The sequence below is a fragment of the Heteronotia binoei genome, chromosome 17 (genome assembly GCF_032191835.1).
Source record: "Heteronotia binoei isolate CCM8104 ecotype False Entrance Well chromosome 17, APGP_CSIRO_Hbin_v1, whole genome shotgun sequence".
NCBI lineage: Eukaryota > Metazoa > Chordata > Lepidosauria > Squamata > Gekkonidae > Heteronotia > Heteronotia binoei.
In genome coordinates, this window is record NC_083239.1 from 40,281,395 (window position 1) to 40,304,610 (window position 23,216).

A 23,216-nucleotide genomic window follows, 5' to 3' on the forward strand; every position below is an offset into this window, starting at 1 on the left:
CACCTGCCTGGGTCCTGGGCAGATGAAAGAGGTGGCACGTGGTAGCAATGTGTGTACTCCCGTGCGGGGGGTGGGAGTCTTGCCGGGAGCTTCCTTCTTTTTCAAATATAGAAGTAAAACTCTGCAAAAGGTGAGGAGCAAATTTTTAAATGTAGAAGCATTTTGAAAGATGTGAGTTTGTAGAAGGCAGATTCAGTGCCTAGTAGATCTGGAGCAAAGCTGAACAGAGAAAGGGCCTTTCTCTCACTCTTTCCTCCCCATCTTTTTCCTACCATTCTTTCTCTGTCCCTCTCTCTTTTTTCTTTCATTTTGTTTGTCTACCTTCCTTCCTGCCACCCATGGGTGGCACTGGGGTTTTTGCCTCCCCAGGCCGCTGCCCCACCCATGCCCCTGTTCCTGCCCCCCATGGGGGGGTCTTTAAATGGGGGGGGGGAGGCAAGGCTGTTTCTGCCACCTCCCTGCTATGTGGAAAAGGAGCAGAAGCAATTAATCTGCCTTCCCCCTCCCATTTAGGGGAGGATGGTGGCTCAGTGGTAGAGCATCTGCTTGGGAAGCAGAAGGTCCCAGGTTCAATCCCCGGCATCTCCAACTAAAAAGGGTCCAGGCAAGTAGGCGTGAAAAATCTCAGCTTGAGACCCTGGAGAGCCACTGCCAGTCTGAGTAGACGATACTGATTTTGATGGGCCATGGGAGGTCTGATTCAGTAGACGGCAGCTTTGTATGTTCATGTTCATTTAAAGGCCCCCCACTGATCAGCTGATCGATGGGGTATTTAAATAGGGAGGAGGCTGGTGACTGTGGTGCTACCACTTTCGTCTGCCTGGTTGGAGCGGGCGAAAGAGGTGGTGTGGCACTTTTGCCTCACTCTGAGGCTGCCTTTCAGGAGGCAACCTCAGAATGAGGTCTCACCGCCTCTTCCATCTGCCCGAGATGGGTGGGCAGAAGAGGCACAAGGCATTGGGCAGTGTGTGGGGAAGGGGGCCTAGTAGTGCCCCGTAGGCCAGGTGGTGCCCCAGGCAGTCCCCTAAATGACTTACTCTCATGCACTGGCCATACTGCCACCTACACATTCATTACCCCCTCCCAAATATTTTTCTAGGGCCTCATTGTAGGGTCCTCATACAATGGGCTTTACTGCTAGTCTCTAATAGGTCTAGTGAGAACAGAGGAGAAGGAAGTGTAATTGCTCCAGGTTTGGTGCTTTGTTGCATATTTATTTTTCAGGTCAGCCGAGTCCTCAAGAAGAGCCATGGGTGGGAAAAGTTCGACACCAGCGGGTAGCAGTGAACCTGAAGAGAGCTCTGCCGGGAAAGAAGGAAACCTCTCAGATCTAACTGTGTCAGGAAAAACCACACTTGACATTGCCATCACAGGAGTATCAGGTGCTGGTAAATCATCCCTTGTCAATGCCCTGCGAGGGATATCAGATTATGAGGAGGAGGCAGCCAAAATAGATGTAATAGAAAAAACAGCAGAGCCAAAGGGTTACCCACACCCCACCTTTCCATATGTAAAAATATGGGACCTACCAGGAATTGGGACACCTAATTTTAAAGCTGAGGACTACCTAGAGAGGGTAAATTACAGCAAATATGATTTCTTCATAATTGTTGCTTCAAATCGCTTCACTGTCTATGACATCCAGCTGTCCCATGCAATTCAGAAAATGAAGAAGCAGTTCTACTACACGTGGTCCAAGATGGACATTCACATTACGAATGAAAAAACGAAACCAGACTTCAGTGAGGAAGAAACCCTTCAACAAGTCAGGACATATTGTTTTGATAATTTTGCGAACGCTGGTATTTATACTCCACACATTTTCCTCATCTCCAATTGGTACCGAGATAAATACGATTTCCCCTTCCTGCAAAGGACCTTAGAGAATGAAATTGAGGCTCTGAGGAGACGTATCTTAAGAACAACTGACAAGTATGTTGGGTTTAATCAATTCTGATTTTCTTTGTACATGAACAAAAAGTATGTCTAAAAATGCAGATCTGGTTCAGGCGCAGTGGAGGGGCCAGGCAACTACATAGATTAGAATTATTTTTGTACCTTCAACCCAATTTAAAAAGATGCATACATTTATTTATTTATTTGTTTGTTTATTTATTTCCTTAAATTTCTATCCCGCCCTCTCCACAAGCGAACTCAGGGCAGCTAACAGACATATATATTTACAATTTAAAACCAATAAAATACAATCACAATTAAAACATAGTTTTAAACATACGTAGTTTTAAACATAAAACATACATAATTTTAAACGTAAGTATAAGCATATTATGACAACCAAATATATCATATATATTTAGTATATATAAATGCACTAAATGAATTGAAATCCCACTCCCATATGGCAAAATAAATGTACTGTGTACTTTTCTTTTCCCTCACCAGGGTTTAAAGCCCTTGAGAAACGTGATTTCTGATTGGTGAATTGACCATGGGTGGAGAGAACAGTTATGACTCTGTTTCCCAGGGTGTGGCTCCACTCCCCCTGGGCCTATGTTTTTGGGTCAAAATTGACTTACCACTAGAGGTCCAGCAGCAGAATCACATCTCTTTTCAATGCAGAAAACTGATCAACAAACGTTCAACGTTATCTTTTGATGCATTTCGGCATTATTCAGAACATGTCAACCATTGCAGGATCTCTGTAGACCATAAATCCATAAAACCTATTATATTTTGAAGGTCACCTGGTGATTGCATTGGATTGTTCTTTCAATAAGATCCCTGTTCTGGCGTTTTTTCTGATAACAGCTGATGGCTGCTGTTATTGCTAGATTTATTGCTGGTTGTCACTATTGACATCTGTCCTGCTCCACAGCTGTTACTTCTGATGGTTGCCTGTTCCTCGGTTTTTAAGGATAACATTTTCTTTTAAGTTTTTAAAACTATCTATAAGCAGCCTTGAGAACTCACTTAATAGGCAGATGAGAGTAAGAACTTCCTAAAACAGGGGTGTCAAATGCCCAGCCCGCGGGCGAGAAGTGGCCTTCCCAGGGCCTTGATCAGGCCCACGGAGCTCTTTTCTCCCCTCTCCTCCCCCTCCTGTCCTAAAACTTCCTAAATTAATTGCACATTTCTTTTTGTTTCTTAGATCAACCAAACCATCCAAACAAAGTAGAATCCTTTTCAGCTTCCTTGAAAAAACCTTAAAAATTGACCTTGCAATACTGAGGGATGCTCTGAAGGACAGAAAGCTTGAAGAGGTGGCTGAGGAAATTAATAAACAATTGGATGGACTGAAAAACGTCAAGCTTGACATTGCCATCACAGGAGTGTCGGGTGCTGGTAAATCATCCCTTGTCAATGCCCTGCGGGGCATGACCGATTACGAAGAAGGTGCAGCTGGGTCTGGAATAATACAAACAACTATGGACTGTCACAACTATCCTCATCCCTTATTTCCGAATGTAACCATATGGGATCTACCAGGGATTGGGACACCTGAATTTAAACCAAAAGATTACCTAGAGAAGGTCAATTTTAACCAGTATGATTTTTTCATGATTGTCAGCTCGGAACGTTTCACTGAAAATGATGTCCTCCTGGCCCATGAAATTAGGAAAATGAAGAAGAAATTTTACTTTGTGCGCTCCAAAATGGATGTTAGTATGGCTGCTGAAATTAGGGACCCAAACTTCGATGAAGATAAATCTCTTCAGAAGATACGAAAATATTGCTGTGATAACCTGACTAAGGTAGGAGAATCTAATCCAAGGGTTTTCCTCATCTCCAGATATAATTTAAATATGTATGATTTCCCAGATCTGCAAGAAGCCTTGGAAAATGACCTGGATGATCTCAAGAGACACGCCTTAATTTTGGCTATGCCACTTTTCTCAAGAAAAATCCTCAAAAAGAAAATGGCTGCAATGGAGGCCCTTATATGGAAACTCGCTATTGTGTCCTGTGCTATCGGGGTGATTCCTGTCCCAGGACTTGCTTTGTTCTGTGATCTTAGCATCTTGGTAGGTGCGCTGATCCATTTCTACAAAGCCTTTGGCTTGGATGAAGAGTCCCTCCGCAGAGTTGCCAAGGTGTTTGGCAAAGATTACCAAGTGCTGAAATGTGCAATTAAAAATTCTCCAATGTCCAGTGAGATTTCAAAAAAAATTGTAGTTGAACGCTTGAGCCAGTCGTTTCTGTGGGCAAATCTGAGAATAATTGAACTGGCCTTGGATTTCGTACCAGTATTGGGCTCTCTGTCTGGAGGAGCTATTTCCTTCGTCACCACATTCTACATGCTGAGGAGCTTCTTGAAGGACATTGTGGAAGATGCAGTGAGTGTTCAGGCAAAAGCAATTGAGCCTTGACCATCACGATGTCCTGGCTCAAAGACCCAAGACACCAACTGGGAAAGAGAAGCCCAAATGCAAAATGTGTGGAATTATTCACTGGACCAGAACTCAATAACAAGTGCAAAAGGCAACTGGATTTGAATTTCAGATCAGAAGCTTATTTTTCTTTTAATTGATTCCTAAGTTAATTGAGCTTTTCAATATAAAATTACAGATATAGAGAAAGATAGATAGATAGATAGATAGATAGATAGATAGATAGATAGATAGATAGATAGATAGATAGATAGATAGATAGATAGATAGATAGTTCTAGATTAGGAGCCTCTTTTCCCTATCCCTGCTTGTCCAAAGAGCCAGTCTGGGCTCTGAAGAATGCCAGGCAAGGCGCAATTCAGATAAGGATTTCCTTCAAACCTCCTCACCCCCCCCCCCCCCCCCAAATGCACACTATCGTATGTTCTTGTGACCTTACTTTGCTTGCTTTGCACAGCAGCCCTTAGTCTTCAACAAGGCTTTTTCAGTAGATAATCTGTAGGTAGCAGGCCCATGGCAAGTGTATCCGATTTTGTCTTTTATTTGATTTCTGTACCAGGGTTTGCATTTCATGAATAAATCTAATTTCTTATTCAAATAAAGTGTGTATTGTTCTGATTTCAAGGGAGGGGATTCAACTTAAGACCCTCTCCTGCCCCACATTAACATCTGGGTTCTCTCAGCCAAGAAACGCTTTCGTGCCCTTTAGGGTGGGGGGTGATTGAAGACTCAAATTTCACAGGGTAGATTCTCAGTGAGATCTCTTCCCAGTAATCTATGTACGTCTGGCTGTTCTGTAGCTCACTACGTAAAGCTGAAGTTCTGAGATACCCATCAGATCCCATCTCACAAATTAATCCATGACATGTTGGGGAATGGATTATTTGAAGAACCCCGCGGACATGAAAATGTTCCCACTAATTTAACTGGGAGCAGACAGTAGCCAGTTTGGTGTAGTGGTTAAATGCATGGACTCTTATCTGGGAGAACCGAGTTTGATTCCCCACTCCCCCACTTGCAGCTGCTGGAGTGGCCTTGGGTCAGCCATAGCTCTCACAGAGCTGTCCTTGAAAGGGTAGCTTCTGGGAGAGCCCTCTCAGCCCCACCCACCTCACAGGGTGTCTGTTGGGAAGGAGGAAGGCAAAGGAGATTGTAAACTGCTCTGAGATTCTGAGATTCAGAGTGTCAGGCAGGGTATAAATCATCACCATCATTATCTTCTTCCTCTTCTTCTTCTTCTTCCTCTTCCTCCTCCTCTTCTGGCTTGTGATTTCCTGGATGCTCCTAGATTACTCTTAGCTTCCTCCTTAAAGAACAATTGCTACTGTTATTAGTATTTGTAGAATCAAGAACTATTAGTATTTATCATTAGTATTTGTGTCATCATCATCCTCATCTATCAATCTTCTTCTACATTTGTAGTCCGCCTCTCTCACCAAAACTCAAGACGACGGATTACAAAATACTATGAATTCAGGCAACAGCACATATCTCTGGTTTAAAAAAATATCAGTGCAGTGGGCTAGAACTGATGAGCTGAAAAACAATGCATTTAAATAATAATAATAAAAACACCCTGTCTAATGCACAACCCCAAACCAAACAAAAAACACAGTAGATTTGGGCAAAGGACTACCTAAGGCAACACAACTGTCTAAGGGTAGACCTGGATGATATATGTGACATCAGCCAGGTCAGGAGTCTGAGGTTGTCAGGTCTCCTCTGGCCACTGGCAGGGGATGGGGGAGTAGGGTTGCCAGATCCAGGTTGGGAAACTCCTGGAGATTTGGGAATGGAGCCTGGGGAGGAAAGGGACCTCAGTGGGGTACAATGTCATACAGCCTACCCTCCAAAGCATCCATTTTCTCCTGTAGAACTAATCTTTTTTGTCTGGAGATGAGGTGTAATTCCAGGGGATCCCCAGGTCCCACCTGGAGGCTAGCATCCCTACGAATCTCCCAACCCCCTTCAATGTCTCATGTACCTTAAAACCCCCTTGGCCATTTGTTATGGCTCAGATTGTTGTGAGGGGGGACAACAGGATTCCATCTTCCCTTCTGTGCTGTTTTCCCTTGAATAAAGGGCTGTGAGGGGCCTGTTTGTCCCTTCCTCAGACTCCATGATTGCTGATCACATGATCCCAGGACACGTGGAGTCAGAAGAAGGGACAAGCTAGGGGCCTCATGGCCACTTCCGCTAGGGGAAACAGCCTGAAAAAAACCCTCTGGTTTCCCATGGAAGGGGGAATGGCAGTTTCAGGGTGCTAGGGCAAAGAGGACGCAGGGAAAACTTCTGGGTTGACATGACTCCATTCTGCAGTGGGAAGAAACACAGAACATTTTTGCTGTGCGGATTGTGCCGAATTTGCCTGTTTTCTCTGCCAAAACTGAGGACTAATCCAAAATAGGTACCCACCCATAGAAGCTTTTAAATAAAATTAAAGACACTGAGAGATACCATATCCTTCCTTATCTTAGATCACTCACATGGTTATGCCTCCCCCGCCATGTTACAACCTTTTGTTCATGGGGAACCAACTGTGTCTGCAGCAGCAATCTTGCTTGCCTGTCTTTTGTACTTATACAATCCATCAGTGTGTATGTGTGTTTATATGTATAATGTCTACCTCTGCTCTTTGAACAGCAGCCTACAAGGAAAACTTCAGCCCTTCTAAGTAGCCAGCATAACTATTAGTGGACTGAATAGCACAGTAAATCCAAAAAAAAGGGGAACTGTAACATTGTAAAGAGCAATTAAGTTTCTCAATCTAGAAGCCAGAGACAGCCAATCTTTTTGGGCCTTTTTGAACCTTTAGCGTTCTGATGCAGTAGCAGCTGCAGCCACAAAATGGCTGCCACAGAGGGTGAGGCCAGCTACAAAATGGAACTACACAGGGCTTTTTTTGGTAGCAGGAACTCCTTTGCATATTATTCTACATTCCCCTGCTGTAATCAATCCACCAAGCGCTTACAGGGCTTTTCTTAAATGGCCTACTGTAAACTCTTGGAGGATTGGCTACATCAGAGGCGTGTGACCTAATATGCAAAGGAGTTCCTGCTACAAAAAAAGCCCTGGAACCACATACACAGCGGAAGCCCAAGTGCAGTGGAGAAGAGGGGTAATTAAAATATACTGGGGGAAGAGGAATGAGAGAGAATACAACAAACACTTTAGTGTAGGGTTGCCAAGTCCAATTTAAGAAATATCTGGGGACTTTGGGGGTGGAGCCAGGAGACTTTGGGGGTGGAGCCAGGAGACATTAGGGGTGGAGCCAAGATCAAGGCTGTGACAAGCATCATTGAACTCCAAAGGGAGTTCTGGCCATCACATTTAATGGGACAGCACACCTTTTCAATGCCTTCCTTCCATAGGAAATAAAGAAGGATAGGGGCACCTTCTTTGGGGGCTCATTGAATTGGACCCCCTGGTCCAATCTTTTTGAAACTTGAGGGGTATTTTGGGGAGAGCCACTAGATGCTATACCAAAACTTGGTGCCTCTACCTCAAACTACAGCGCCCCCAGAGCCCCAGATACCCACAGATCAATTCTCCATGATTTTCTATGGGAATAAATCTCCATAGGGAATAACAGAGTTCCCAGCAGACATTTCCCTCCCCTCCCTCCGCTTTCTGACGACCCTGAAGCGGGGGGAGGGCCTCCAAACCGGGGGATCCCCTGCCCCCACCTGGGGATTGGCAACCCTACTTTAGTGGCAACTGCCACTAAGACTTTATTTTATTCTGCACAGCACGTGGTGCCACCTAGGGCTCTTTTTCTAGCAGGAGATCCTCTGCACATTAGGCCATGCTCCCTGAATGTAACCAATCCTCCTGGAGCTTACAGTAGACCCTCTTGGAGGATTGGCTACATCAAGGGAGCATGGCCTAATATGCAGAGGACCTCCTGCTGGAAAAAGAGCCCTGGTGCCACTTTTTCTGGCACCCACCAAGTGTTTTTTTTAAAGGAAGGAAGTGGATAGGGAGGGGCTTTTGCCCAGCAAGGCCTCTGATTGACTACTGGAGATTTGATTGACAATGCAGATTTTTAAAAAATGTTGTTTGGTAGCAGCTGTCACAACAGCACAAGGATCTGTAGCAATCATTTTGTGGCAATTTGTGGCAATCATTTTGTGGATGACTCTGCCTCCCGTGGCAGCCATTTTGTGGCAACCATTTTGTTGCTGCACTCACCATGCTGTGTCCCATATATGCCTGCAGGCTCAAAAAGGTTGGAGGGCCCTGACAGAGCAGACCAGATCTTTAGAAGCCCTGTTGGGTAAGAGGCCTACCTGGTCTTCCAGGAAGACTACTGTAAAGTACAAAATGCTCTAATTCAGGGGTGACCAACGGTAGCTCTCCAGATGTTTTTTGCCTACAATTCCCATCAGCCCCAGCCATCAGCCATGCTGGTTGGGGCTGATGGGAGTTGTAGGCAAAAAACATCTGGAGAGCTACCGTTGGCCACCCCTGCAAAGACACACCATGCTTCTGGGAGGTACAAAAGTCCTATCACATACAATACAAAGTCCTTGCACTGTTCTCCAACAAGGACTTTGAAATGTGTACACAGGCACTAAGGATGGGCAGGCAACCCAAAATAAGAGATAGTTGCAGATAAAATTGATATTAACGGGACAGCCAGAGGCAGGGCTTTTTTGGTAGATAAAGCCCAGCAGGAACTCATTTGCATATTAGGCCACCCCCTCTGATGGCACCATTGTTCCACATAGGGCTTTTCCGTAGAAAAAGCAGCAGGAATTCATTTGCATATTGGGCCACACCCCCTGGCACCAAGCTAGCCGGAACTGCATTATTGTGCATTCCTGCTAAAAAAAAAAAGCCCTGGCCAGAGGGAGCCATTTAAAAGGTGGCAGCCCTACATAGGCTGTTGTAGGTGAGGGTCAAGCTTTGGGGACTCAGGCAGTAATCTGTTATCATTATTGCAATAGTGTCCACTTTCCATCTACTGAAAGTTGGGGGACGTTATTGGCTGTGAACTGGTTGCCAACAGGGTGGACAACACAGCAAGGAAAACAACCTGGCCTTCACTTGTGCCTTAACCTTCATTTGGTCCGCAGACATCAGCAGGTACAGCTTCCTTTGTGGCAGAAAGAGCAAGGTCTCCAGCTCATGGCTGCAGACCAAGCTGCTGTTCATGAACACAGGAATAGGATGCTGTGGCCAAAGCTGGACGCCCTCCCCAGCTACTTCCTGTCCTCTGTTAGGTTGAAAAAGTCTCACGCTCGACACCTGCAGCACTTTTGCATGGAGGCAATCAGGTCATTGAAAGGCCAAAGAACCTCAAATGCAGAAATGTCACTTCACAGACTTCAACTTCTCCAATGTGTTATGAGAATCTCCGCCCTGAGCCTGTTCTATGGGAAGATTGGGCTAAAAATCGAATAAAATAAAACTGTCATGGCCTTCCACAGTGTGGATGAAAAATCAACCCTGGCAGTTGCCAGAGAACCTTGTTTGGTTTCAGTGGGTGGTGAAGGAAGCATGCAGCTCCATTAGAGTTGCTTATAAAATATATCCGCACTTCCAAGGAGAGAAGAAACAATATGGGATTTTGCAATGGGAAGGGGGTCATCGGTGAAATAAGGGAAACTGGGGCCATGCCGAAGGAGGCCATTAAGGGTTTTACAATTTAGGATTATTGCCACATGCAGCCCCTGCATGACATGCTGAAATTCATACAAATTTCTTTCTTGTGCAGCTGAATAGATGGTAAAAAAGTGCTGTTGAATTTCCTCTTCTTTTACGGTCTTTCAGAGTGCAGTTCTTAGCCGAGTTGCATCCTTCTCAGCCCACTGAGTTCACAAACAGAAAAGAGCCGGTGTGCATCTGGGAGGCATAAAACTCTTTTTGTGCATGTGAAACGCCATGTGTGGCCTCCCAGCAAGCACGAGCACTTTGTAATGTGTACATGGAGTAGGGTTGCCAGGTCTGAGTCAAGAAATATCTGGGGACTTTGGGAGTGGAGCCAGGAGCAAAGTTGTGACAAACAAACATGATTGAACTCTGAAGTGAGTTCTGGCCATCACATTTAAAGGGACTTAAATTTAACCCTTTGGAGTTCAATCATGCTCGTCACAACCTTGCTTCTGGCTCCACCCCCAAAGTCTCCTGGCCCCACCCCCAAAGTCTCCTGGCTTCTCCCCCAAAGCCCCTGGATATTTCTTGAATTGGACTTGGCAACCCTACATTGGTGGCAGAGTGCTTGTAAGCAAGTGAGTGGGGGGAGGGGGAGTGGGCAAGAGGAGAGGTCTGTGGTCAGTAACGGTGGGCCCTGACAGCTGCTGTGCCTCAGGATATGCTGACGCCAGCCCTACAAGCCAATCATATAAACCACAGGTGGAGGATAAACCACTGGTGAGGATTCAATATATTCCGCTCTGAAACTTTGACAGAGAAAGATAATGGAGTGGCATTTGGTATCCAAACTGGAGATTAGGTCCTTTAGAGTTCGATTTCATCGTCTAGTCTCCAGTTGTCTACTCCCATGTTAAAAATAATACTTTTTTTGTGTTATTATATTGAGAAAAGGCAGAGTACAGGATTGTATGGAGACATAGGCCTTAGGAAAACCAGGAAGGGAGTTAAGAAGTGATGATTGATTTCTCCATACATCTTTTTTAGGTTCACAATTTGGACCTGGATGATAGTGTATGGGGAAGAGCAGGGCAAGCCCAGCCACTAGGCAAACTAGGCAATTGCCTAGGACATCAGCCTTCTGGGGCCACCAAACTGGGCACTCCCCATATGTCACTTGGTGACATTAGCAGTGCAGGGTGTGTGTGTATGTATGTGCCAGAAGCTAGCCTTGCCTAGGTCGCAAGACAGTCTAGGACCAGCCCTGGGGAAGAGGAATTAATTCCTGGCCCCACTCGTATAGTCTGTATGGCACCCTCCCAGACAAATAGCCTGGGAGAAGTTCAGATCCTATGAAGCTACCTTATTCCTGAATAAGACTCTTAGTCGCTGTTCCCTCTAAGCTGAATTAGTGTGAGGTTAGCTCACTGTTTCTTAGTCTCCGGCTCACATATTTTTGTCTTAGCTCAGAAAAAATGGCCCCAGAGCACACTAATTTAGGCAGCAGCCAAATCACTGGCTCACAACTTTAATGCCAGTAGTTCCTGAAGAGACATTTTTGCTTACAAGATGCAGCTCAGAGGGAACATTGCTCTTAGTCCATCAAAGTCAATATTGTCTATTCAGGCTGGAGTAGCTCTCCAGGGTCTCAGACAGAGGTCTTTCACATTACCTACTACCTGAACCCATTTAACTGGAGAAGATGGGGGTTGTACTTGGGACCTTCTGTATGCTATGCTGATACTCTACCCCTGAGCAGTGACCCCTCCCACACCAATGACATGGGGCCAGCAATGAATGTCCTTTCCCCACATCACACATATCACAGCTAGAATTTTAAGTTTTAAGGAAAGCAGGGGGACTCAATCATAGATTTGTTCCCAGAACGTCTGGTTTGGCCCTCAGACCATGGGTCTGCTGCAAGCCACTGCACTTTTCCAAAAAGAAGATTAAAAGGGAAAAACTTAAGCTCTTCACCTTTAGCCTGGATTTCCTCCTGCCTATTTCCTCACCTCGGAATCTGGGTAAACAGCCAACTTGGTCAATAAGTTTTTATCAGATGTGTCTAGTGTTTTTGTTGAAACCAACAGGCAACCCTAAATTCAAGAAATCACGTGATTTATTTTCTCTAAATCCCATCACCCCACAGTAGGATGTCAGCCAGGTCCTAGAGTTCAACAGGCTTGCTTTCTCTTTCATTGCCAGTGGGATTTCAGACTTTCCTCAAGATAGCAGGGGGTTTCAAAGAGCAGAGAAGGAAGGAATCCTAATAAAACAGCCGATCACCACCAGCTTCTCAAAAGAGCACTTGTCTGAAAAGGGTAAGCAGATTTCTCCTAATATCAGACTTTTGTGTGGGCTTTGTGGTACTTCAGCAGCTTCTATGCCTTGTACTGGTATTCAAAAACTCTGAGAACATATCTTAACTCTTTCAACAAAAGGAAAGACACAGCAAGCCCTTTTCCTGTACTTGGAAAGTTTGATAGTAAAGCAGTATTTGAAACAGACGCCCCTATTTCATATTTGAGTTGGAGTCCAAAAGGAAAGCTCACAGAAAGGCTGAATGGCATGTGTTCTGTAGCAAGATGAAGACGGTGAACGTTCATAGTTAACTTGCAGCGATTGTGGGAAACTATCAGCAACAGGAAGCCTGTGTTTTTGCAAAATACCCAAACAGAGCGGTTTATTTACAGCTTTGGCAGGGGCCCCTAGATAAGAAGGAAATATTTCATACACAGCTAGGGTTGCCAACCTCCAGGTAGAGTCTGGAGATCTCCCACAATTACAAGTGATCTCCAGACGCCGGAGGTCTCTGGAGAAAATGCTTCCTTTGAAGGATGGACATTGTAGCATTCTACTCTGCTGACACCCCTTCTCAGGCTCTACCCCCAAAACTCAGGAATTTCGCAAGCCAGAGGTGCCCCGCCATATGCAGACCAGGGAGAAGGCTGCAAGAATGCAACTTTATTACTGATCTCCTCTTTTTCCCCTCTCTGTCCTCAACAGTGTGTGTTCTCTTCATGAAATGTCTCTTGACATCCCATATTCTCCACTCTAAGGCTTTCCTCCAGGACCGGATCTACATGTTTTTTGAGGGGGGGCAAAATTAAAAAATGACGCCCCCTTTTGGGCCATTATGGTCCCATAGAATACAATGGACTCCATACCCTATTTGGCGCCCTCCCCCCCGTTGGCGCCCGGGGCAAGCACCCCCCCCCCCCGATCCGGCCCTGCTTTCCTCTCCCTCCAAGTGCTGACTGAGTTGCCCCTTATTGCCTCCTCCTGTACATCTTTGCATCCTATTTTCAACATGCACCATGGAATGGTCTTTTGTGTTGGCACTGCCCTAGATCTCTCTGCTCCTGCATCTCTCCATTCTGTATGTTTCTTCCTACAGCCCAAATTGTTAAAACAGCTTCCTGAAGCAACACACTCTTTTTCATTATTAGGGTTGCCAGCTCGGGGTGGGGAAATACCTGGAGATTTGAGGGGGTGGAGGATGGGGTTTGGGGAGGGACTTTAGCCAGGCACAGTGCCATAGATTCCTCCCTCCAAAGCAGCCATCTTCTTCAGGGGAACTGATCTCTGTCACCTGAAGATTGATTGTAATAGCTGGAGATCTCCAGGCCCCACCTGGAGACTGGTAACCCTATATTGGCTGTCAGGGAACTGTAATAATAGGCCCAGTTTTCTTACTCTTGTTTTTTTTTTCTGCAAACCCGTCTCCTCTTTGAAATTAAGGTATCCAGGTTCTCCCGGCCACCAGCAGAGGTTGGGTGTGAGTGTGTAGGGTTGCCAGATTCAGGTTGGAAAACTCCTAGAGATTTGGGGCTGGAGCCAGTGGGGTACAAGAAGAAGACCCCACCCTTCTCTCTGAATCAGAGACTCAGAGTACCTTACACTCTCCTGTGAGGTGGGTGGGGCTGAGAAGGCGCTCACAGAAGCTGCCCTTTCAAGGACAACTCTGACGAAAGCTATGGCTGACCCAAGGCCATTCCAGCAGCTTAAAGTGGAGGAGTGGGGAATCAACCCCAGTTCTCCCAGATAAGAGTCCACACACTTAACCACTACACCAAACTGGCTCTCAAGGCCATAGAGTCCACTTTCCAAAGCATCCCTTTTTCTCCAGGGGAACAGATCTCTATAATCTGGAGATCAGCTGTAATTCCAGGGGATCTCCAGGTCCTGCTGAAGCCTGGCTTCCCTATTTGAAATGCTTATCTACAGCAATGAATATTTGTGTTTGAGGTGAGGAAGGCAATAGTGTTTCTAAGCGGCACTCCCAGAAGATAAATGCAATGGCTGACCAAAAGTTATCCTGCTTATTGGAAATCATTGCTTTTTTCTAGCATGGGGCCACACTGGGATATGGGCTATAAATGTTCACTTCTTCCTTTCCTTTTCAGCTGAGAGAGTTTCTGAGACCCAGGGGAGAAAGTCCACCCAGACAAGCTCCAGGTGGCCATTGATCCTCATTCCTGAAAGAAGCCCTTGGCTACAAATGGTAAGCAAATCTCTCTTGCTATCAACCTTCTTCACAGGCTTTTAGCAGAATGTCAGCACCTGCTGTTTTCACTGCTGATACTGAAAATACTTTATTTCAGAAAAAACACCAGGGAGTGTCAGGCCCTTTCAGGTGCTTCAAAAGTCTGGCGGGACTTGGGAGAGAACGGTCATCATTAAACAGAGGCGTCATTTTGTATTTGAGTCGGGCAGGAGGAAACAAGATTCACAGAGAGCCAGTTTGGTGTAGTCGTTAAGTGCACGAACTCTTATCTGGGAGAACTGGGTTTGACTCCCTGCTCCTCCACTTGCAGCTGCTAGAATGGCCTTGGGTCAGCCATAGTTCTCGCAGGAGTTGCCCTTGAAAGGCAACTTGAGAGCCCTCTCAGCTCCACCCAACTCACAGGGTGCCTGTTGTGGGGGGGGGGGGAGAAGATATGGGAGATTGTAAGCCACTCTAAGTCTCTGATTCAGAGAGAAGTAAAAGTAAAGGTAGTCCCCTGTGCAAGTACCAGTCGTTTTCGACTCTGGGGTGACGTTGCTTTCACAACGTTTTCACGGCAGACTTTTTTTTTTTATGGGTTGGTTTACCATTGCCTTCCCCAGTCATCTACACTTCCCCCCACAGCAAGCCAGGTACTCATTTTACCGACCTTGGAAGGATGGAAGGCTGAGTCAACCTGGAGTCGGCTACCTGAACCAGCTTTCGCTGGGATCGAACTCAGGTTGTGAGCAGAGGGCTCCGACTGCATTAGTGCAGCTTTACCACTCTACGGGGTATAAATCTGTAGTCTTCAGTCTTCTTCTTCAGAAGGGCTGAAAGGCATTTTAAAATGCAAAAAAAGATCATGGCTTCGACGAGCTTTTGCAGTTATTTGTTTATATCTTGTAATAACTACAGCAAGGGGTCTTTATAGATTTTAAAAAAATCCAAGCAGTCTATTTTATTTTAAAATAATTTCAGTATTTGGGTACACTTAATTGACTTAATATAACAGTGGCCAGAGAGCAGGGCTGCCAGCCTCCAGGTGGGACTTTACTATCTCCTCTCAGGGGTCGTTTTGTAGAAAAATAGGTGGTGGAGCTCATTAGCATAGCTCATTAGCATATGCCACTCCCCCAGCCAAAAGCAACCTGATGCAAGAAAGGAAAGCCCTGGGTGAGTGAGGCCAGGCCAAGGCAGAACCTAAGTCTTGCAGTGTGTTTTCTTTTTAAATAACACCATCCCCTCTTCCATCATGAAAAATCTAATGTGTCAAGTGCAGATCTAAATTTTCACTGGTGGAAAGATGCTTCGATACATCCCCAACACAATTAAATTTAGCACGCCAAAACAAAATATCCATTTAACTATCATCCTACAAGAAGTAACAAACATTATCCTTCTGTTCTTATTCAGATCTACTGAAGCATCCTGAAGAACAGCTATGGCTGGCACCAACTCAAAACAATCCTTAAAAGAGGATCTTGCTGGGATGAAGACCACTTTGGGACAAAAATGCCTCCAAGAAGTATTAGCTAATGTTGATAAAGAGTTGGAACTGTTAAAGAACACAAAGCTTGATATTGCTTTCACAGGGGAATCAGGGGCTGGCAAATCATCCCTTGTGAACGCCTTTCGGAATATCTCCGATTACGAAGAAGGCGCAGCTAAAATAGGGGTGGAACAGATTACGATGTTTCCAGAGAGATATCCCCATCCTAAATTCCCAGAACTAACATTATGGGATCTACCAGGAATCGGGACACGTGAATTTAAGCCAAAAGAATACCTAGAGAAAGTCAATTTTAGCAGGTATGACTTCTTCATCATTGTCGCCTCTGAACGCTTCACGGTGAATGATGCAATGTTGGCCATGGAAATCCAAAAGATGAATAAGAGGTTTTACTTCGTTCGCACCAAAGTGGATCAGGCGATCAATTCTGAGAGAAGGAAGCCAAACTTCAATAAGGCACGGATGCTGGAAAGGATAAGAACATATTGCCTCTCCAATTTGAGAGAAGAAGGAGCAGTCAACCCAAGGGTTTTTCTCATATCCAGCTGGCATTTGAATATGTATGATTTCCCTCTCCTACAGAAGACCCTCGCGGATGACCTGAATGATATCAAGAGATCTCTTCTAATCATGGCGATGCCGGCTTTCTCAAGAGAACACCTGCAAGAGAAGAAGGCTGCTATGGAGGCCCTCATCTGGAAAAAGGCCCTTTTGTCTTGTGGCGTCGGAGTGCTCCCTATCGCAGGTCTCTCTCTCATTTTTGATATTACCCTCTTGGTGAACACGATGAAAGAGTTCTGCAGGAACTTTGGATTAGACGAAGAGTCCCTCCGTAACCTTGCCCAGCGGGTTGGCAAACCTGTTGATGTGCTGAAATCTGCGATCAAAAAGACTCCGAAGGCCCAGATCGACTCGGAATTTGTGCGTTCTCGGATGACCGCGTCACTGATGGTTGTCTCTGCAACGGTGCTGGAGGAGGTTTCAGATTTCGTGCCTGTCTTAGGCTCTCTGATCGGTGGAGTGAATTCTTTTGCCACCACATATTTCCTGCTGAAGGACTTCCTACAAGATGCAGTGGAAGATGCCGAGAGTGTTCTAGCAAAAGTTGCTGAGTAAAGATCCTGCTGAAAAGACCTTCATTACCCTTTGGGTAGCAAAGAAAAGACAGACTTTTCAGAGCAAATAATATCCGTTACTTCCCTCTAAAGAAAGCTTACCCACTCCTGTTAGACTCTTGAGCGGGGTTGCTGGATCTGACCTTAGCCAGAGACCAATCTTGTACCTTTAAGAGAACAGAGTTTCCTTAGGCTCTGCTTCTCATTCTACTCTAGCAGCTTTCTTTTATATGTAACCCTTAAAAGTACCAGAGTTCTCTCAAACTGGGTTTGTGTACTCATACAAAAAAGTGCAGATATAGTTTTTGATGGCTTTTTTTTTTGTAGCAGGAACTCCTTCGCATATTAGGCCACACACTCCTGATGTGGCCAATCCTCCAAGAACTTACAGAGCTCTTCGTACAGGAACTACTGCAAGCTCCAGGAGGATTGGCTACATCAAGGGGGTATGGCCTAATATGCAAAGGAGTTCCTGCTACAAAAAGCCCTGGTTTTGGGGAAAACCATAGGTTTCTGCCACGATTATCTTGTGCTGTTTTCCGGACATTCTGTTTCAAGATACGGTTGCCAGGTCCATCTCAGAAAATGTCTAGGGATTTTGGGGGTGGGGTCTGGAGACTTCCAGCAGTGCAGTTCCTCCGAATACAATCTTCATTTTCCCAGCAGCTGCACCTCCACTATATAAAAGTGAGTACACACACTCACAAAGCAGTGAAAATAAACACAAACATTTTGTAAGTACTTTTGTGATCTCACTGGGGCAATTTTAAAGTCAACACCTTTCTCCATGCAACCGTGAGACTACCTCCAAACAACAGAAATGTAGAAAAAGTCCAGGAGGGAGGTAGATGTTTTGCTGTGTCTCCAGCCTCCAATGACATTTCCCCACCTCAACCTCCCTTCCTTCTAAGTCCTTGGGAGTCTGACAGATGAGAGGCCCAGAAGCCTGGTGGAAGAATCCCATCAACCTTTCAGGATCCTCATTAGGGTTGCCAAGTCCCCTGCGTCCCGGCCTGGTACCTATTGTACCATAGAGTTTTCCCTCCCAAATGGCTAGAGCATCTGGGAAACCACTGAGTTTTCCCAGAAATGCCTAGAGTGCCCGCTGCGCGCCACCACTGGCATGATGACGTCTCTTCCGGGTAATATCATCACTCTGGCAACATAGACGGAGATTCCCTCTACCGGCCCAAAGTAGGTCAGTGGGTTGGGAACCTCTCGGGTGGGGGAACCCCCGCCTGGACCGGGGACTTGGCAGCCCTAATCCTCACACAGGAAGCTATGAAACAGCTTTGCTTGGGAACCAAGCTTTAACTAGAAGGGCAGGAGAGTGGTAGGGTGGCAGCTAGTATTTAGGGTGGCTAACAAGCATTAAGCTTGCTGCCCTTTCTTTAACCTTTCAAGAGTATTTGCAATGCGTGATGGCATATGGTTCATGCTTCCATATACTTTCTATTCCGTATATTTACTATTGGGGACTGGATTAGATGTGCCCCATATACACATCTTTCTGTGCTTTCTCTAGCCATGCCTCTTACCATTTGTTCATATAACAGGAGGTTACTTTTGTAATGTATTGTACCACAGTGCCTTCCAATAAACCTTTTCGATTTGTATCAGTAACACCTCAGAGTCTGTCTTTCTACTGATGGTCGTGTAGTCATCAGGGTGGTAGAACTTGCATTAGCATGAGTCTCTTGCTCAAGGGCTGCTGATTAAGAATTAGGAATGTGCCTGTGTGATGGTTTGGTGCATAAGGCTGAGCAGGTTTGCCAGAGACAAAACATCCCTTCCAGGAATCTCTCCCATTTCTCCCACTCCTGCTTTCATCCTGCTCCCTTCAGGCCTGGAGCAGGTAAGAATCTTAATTGCCTCCCTCCGCTCTGGCTGTACACCTTTACAGGAGATGGTCCAGAGCACCCTCTCTGGCCCCTGGGCAAGCTCTGCTTTAGTCAGGGCATGTTCTGATGGCTGAATATGAAGTATTATTAGTATTATTTATTAAGTGTTTATACCGTTTTCCCTGCAGAGCGGGCTCAGAGTGGTGCACAACATTTTACATTGAAACATTAAAAAGTCTAATAGTCTAAACATACAAACAGAACACAAACAAATGGCACACAAAGAAGCATAAAACCTGTATGGCATCACAGGACAAATTTGGCCCCCAGTGGCAGGAGGAGAGAGTGAGAAGACAACCGATTGACCACGTTGGTAATAAAAACTGTTGCTGTCGTCAACCATATCCTTGGTGGAACACCTCTGTCTTACAGGCCCTGTAGAACTGCAACAAGTCCTGCATGGTCCCATGTCACTCAGCAGACATTTCCACCAATTATGCATAGGGTTACGACTCTGGGTTGGGAAAAACTTGGAGATCTTGGGGGTGGAGTCTGGGAAAAAGGGGAAGTGCAGGCCTTCAGTGGGTCATGATGCCATAGAATCCACCCTGTAAAGCAGCCATTTCCCCAAGGGGTACTGATCCCTGTTACTGGGGGATCAATTCTAATTCAGGGAGAGCTCCAGGCCTCACCTGGAGGTTGGCAAACCTAACCAGGAAGAATGAACAAAATGAGGTATGGTTGAATCTGAGATATCCAGGCAACTTGAATAAGAGAAGCCTTATTAAACAATATTATTGCAATTAAACAGGGTTGCCAGTCTCCGGATGGTATCTGAAGATCTCCCTCAATTTCAACTTATCTCCAGAGTACAGAGATCAGTTCACTAGGAGAAAATGGCTGCTTGTGAAGGTATCTTCTGTGGCATTATACCCCGCTGTTACAATTTATGACAAGAGATGTTTGATCAGACTCCCACCTAGGGGAGGGACGGTGGCTCAGTGGTAGAGCATCTGCTTGGGAAGTAGAAGGTCCTAGGTTCAATCCCTGGCATCTCCAAAAAAGGGTCCAGGCAAATAGGTGTGAAAAACCTCCGCTTGAGACCCTGGAGAGCCGCTGCCAGTCTGAGAAGACAATACTGACTTGATGGACCAAAGGTCTGATTCAGTATAAGGCAGCTTCATATGTTCATATGTTCACCACACACTTCTTCCATGGTTGACCTTTCAGATTGGTGTTGCACATCAAACATGGAGTGCACGGTCTGATCTTTTAAAATTTTATTTTAAGTGTCATTTTTTGGAAACATTTCTTGGGTGCACATGTGTGCACATGCCCTGCCATTTCAAAAAACAGAATGGCAAAACTGGAACTAAAGGCTCACACTTCTGAACCAATTTGAGTGCACACCAGAGTTCAGACATCTGGAAACACAGCATGAATGCGTGGGGATCCATGAGCACCAGACTTTATCTGGTGGCTATTTATTCAATATCCAACTCATCCCACGATGGGGTGAGTATGACTCTGGAACAGCTGCCAGATGTGCAAATGAGCCCATTTAATCAGTAGAGGAAAACAACTATATCGGGCCAAACTGCCTGTCTGACCGCAGCCTACGCCTGCTTCATGTGCTTGGAAGGTTTGGTAGTAAAAAAAGTGTTGCATTTAAAGAGAGGCACCATTTCTTATTTGAGTTGGGGTTAGGCAGAAAGCTCACAAGGAAGACTGAAAGGCATGTTCGATGGCAAGGTAAAGGCAGTGTTTTTGAAGAGCTTTCATGAATAACTTGCATTAATTATGGCAAGTTTTTTAAGCATTATTAGCGGTCCAGAGCTCTATGTACACTAGAATTTGAAACCAATTGGGAAATGTAAGAGTTTGAAGCGTTGGATCATTGGAAGTGCCTTGTCATGTACTGAAGGTATGTTACAGGGAAATTAACCAGAGATTAATTAACACATAGAGCAGTCCATTTTTTAAATATTTTATTGTTCATCTTAGGGTTTCCAAGTCCAATTCAAGAAATATCTGGGGACTTTGGGGGTGGAGCCAGGAGACTTTGGGGGGTGGAGCCAGGATACATTGGGGCGGAGCCAGGAGCAAGGGTGTGACAAGCATAATTGAACTCCAAGGGAGTTCTGGCCATCACATTTAAAGGGACAGCACACCTTTTTAAATGCCTTCCTTCCATAGGAAATAATAAAGGATAGGGGCACCTTCTTTTGGGGCTCATAGAATTGGACCCCCTAGTCCAATTGTTTTGAAACTTGGGGGGTATTTTGGAGAGAGGCACTAGATGCTATATTGAAAATATGGTGCATCTACCTCAAAAAACAGCCCCCCAGAGCCCACGATACCTCCAGATCAATTCCCCATTATACCCTATGAGAATCGATCTCCACATAGGGAATAATGAAGTGCCCAGCAGACATTTCCTCCCCCCCCCCCCCGCTCGTTTGTGGTGACTCTGAAGCGAGGGATTGGCATCTCTATTCACAAGTCTTTAAAATAACACAGACACCCCTTCCCAAGAGGAAGCCTTTCAAGCGGAGACTGAAGCCTCCGGAGATGGAAAGTCACATAGTCCTCTAGAGGTGGGGCTTCTCCCCGTCGGCCAGCTGACTAGGGGCGGGAAGGAGCCTGGGAAAGCGGAAGAACCCCCGCTGGGACCTGGGGATTGGCAAGCCTAGTGTTAGCCTGCCAGGAGGAAGCAGAGACATATCAGCTTCTTCATTACGTGAACCATTTTTTTTTAGCAGGAATGCACAAGAACTCAGTTCTGGCTGGCTTGGGGTCAGGGGGTGTGGCCTAATATGCTGGGCTTTTTTTCCTACAAAGAAGCCCTGTGGATAAAATGGTGACATCAGGAGTGTGGCCTAATATGAAAAAGAGTTCCTGCTGGGCTTTTCCACCAAAATCAGCTCTGATGTGAACAGTAAACAGAGGAACAGTAGCACCTGAAACACCAACAAGATTAAACAATAGTTGAAAGTGAATCCAGAGGGTTATGCTGAGGTCACCCTTACATGGCAGTTGGTGATAAAGAGACGGTCTGGTTTGGTATCCAAAAGATTAACTTACACTGTCACACTGTCAGAACTTTGGAAAAAAACTCTCTCTCTCTCTGTTTTATTCAATTTATAGCCTGCCGTCCCCTGTAAACAGGGCTCAGAGTGGGTGACATCCTCGTAATAACACATTATACAGTTAAAATGATAATTTCAAAACAAGAAATACAAGAAATAGCACAAAACCAATCAGAGACATCTGCAACATAACTAAAAGATAGCTAAAATCCTGGAGCCAGTAACATTTTAAATCCATCTAATATGAAGGGGAAGGGAGGGGAGAAAGGCGGAGATAGGAGAGGAGGCCAATTTAAGATGGTGAGTTGTCATTATAAACACCCTGGGGCTAAAAAACGCATTTTGTGCAGTCTTTTGCACATAGACCTAGCTAGGAATGGGCAATGTTAAAGAAGCCAAAGAGAGTTGGGAGTGTGGTGTAATGGTTATGAAGCCATAATAAGGGCGACCTGGTTCTGGTTCCACTTCAGCCATAAGCTGACTGGATGACCTTGAATGAGAGAGAGGACCAGTGTCAAAAAATGTAGTAAGGCTAAAAGGAGGAGGGGAGAATGAAGTGACAACCCCTGAGTGGCTTGTAGGCAAGCAGGGGTAAAAATTCAGAATTGGTTGGACAGTGAACCCTGTTAGTCAGTAATGCCACCCTATGGCAAATAGAGGTGAGAGGGGAAACTCACTGTTTGGAATTCCCAGAAAAATAAATATCTCTGTTTTCCCAGTTTCTTTATGGGCTTTCATCTGCTCCATAAAATACAGGACGTCTTATGACATTCGTGTCAGCATCGAAACCGAAACATTACAGAGAATATAAAAGAAGGATCTTAAAAGTTGTTCATAACTCTATGGAAGAGCTATTTGTCCGTCAGAACAAAGACTTTCCAGAAGGTAAGAGAAACATTTTGGGTTGTGGCTTGCATTGAGAAGACTGAAAAGAAAATGTGATTCTTGGGTCTTTTTAAAAATAAAAATTATAAATATTTATATATATATATATATATATATATATATATATATATATATATATATATATAATTATAATTCCTGCATATTTCTACTATATATATATATATATATATATATATATATATATATATATATATATAATTATAATTCCTGCATATTTCTACTATATATATATATATATATATATATATATATATATATATATATATATAGTAGAAATATGCAGGAATTATAATGGGTGCAAAACATTTAAAAACAAGGTGTA

The 23,216-nt window shown here is 44.9% G+C and overlaps 2 protein-coding genes across 2 annotated transcripts; both read left to right on the plus strand.

The window, feature by feature from the left end:
• Positions 1-1,230: 1,230 nt before the first annotated feature.
• LOC132586388 (interferon-inducible GTPase 5-like) lies at positions 1,231-4,526 on the plus strand. Its single transcript, XM_060258430.1, has 2 exons — positions 1,231-1,932; positions 3,110-4,526. Exons 1-2 carry the CDS (start codon positions 1,250-1,252, stop codon positions 4,326-4,328), a joined length of 1,902 nt encoding a protein of 633 aa, XP_060114413.1. The 5' UTR covers positions 1,231-1,249; the 3' UTR covers positions 4,329-4,526.
• A 7,621-nt stretch (positions 4,527-12,147) lies between these two features.
• LOC132586012 (interferon-inducible GTPase 5-like) lies at positions 12,148-18,681 on the plus strand. Its single transcript, XM_060257928.1, has 3 exons — positions 12,148-12,265; positions 14,351-14,448; positions 15,847-18,681. Exon 3 carries the CDS (start codon positions 15,875-15,877, stop codon positions 17,057-17,059), a length of 1,185 nt encoding a protein of 394 aa, XP_060113911.1. The 5' UTR covers positions 12,148-12,265; positions 14,351-14,448; positions 15,847-15,874; the 3' UTR covers positions 17,060-18,681.
• The last annotated feature ends 4,535 nt before the right edge of the window (positions 18,682-23,216 follow it).

Excerpts from the sequence above, each read along its gene's own strand:
- LOC132586012 (XM_060257928.1), top strand. The coding sequence starts at position 15,875 with ATGGCTGGCACCAACTCAAAACAATCCTTAAAAGAGGATCTTGCTGGG.
- LOC132586388 (XM_060258430.1), top strand. The coding sequence starts at position 1,250 with ATGGGTGGGAAAAGTTCGACACCAGCGGGTAGCAGTGAACCTGAAGAG. Across the intron at positions 1,933-3,109 it reads ATCTTAAGAACAACTGACAA|ATCAACCAAACCATCCAAAC; the intron begins GTATGTTGGGTT and ends TTTGTTTCTTAG.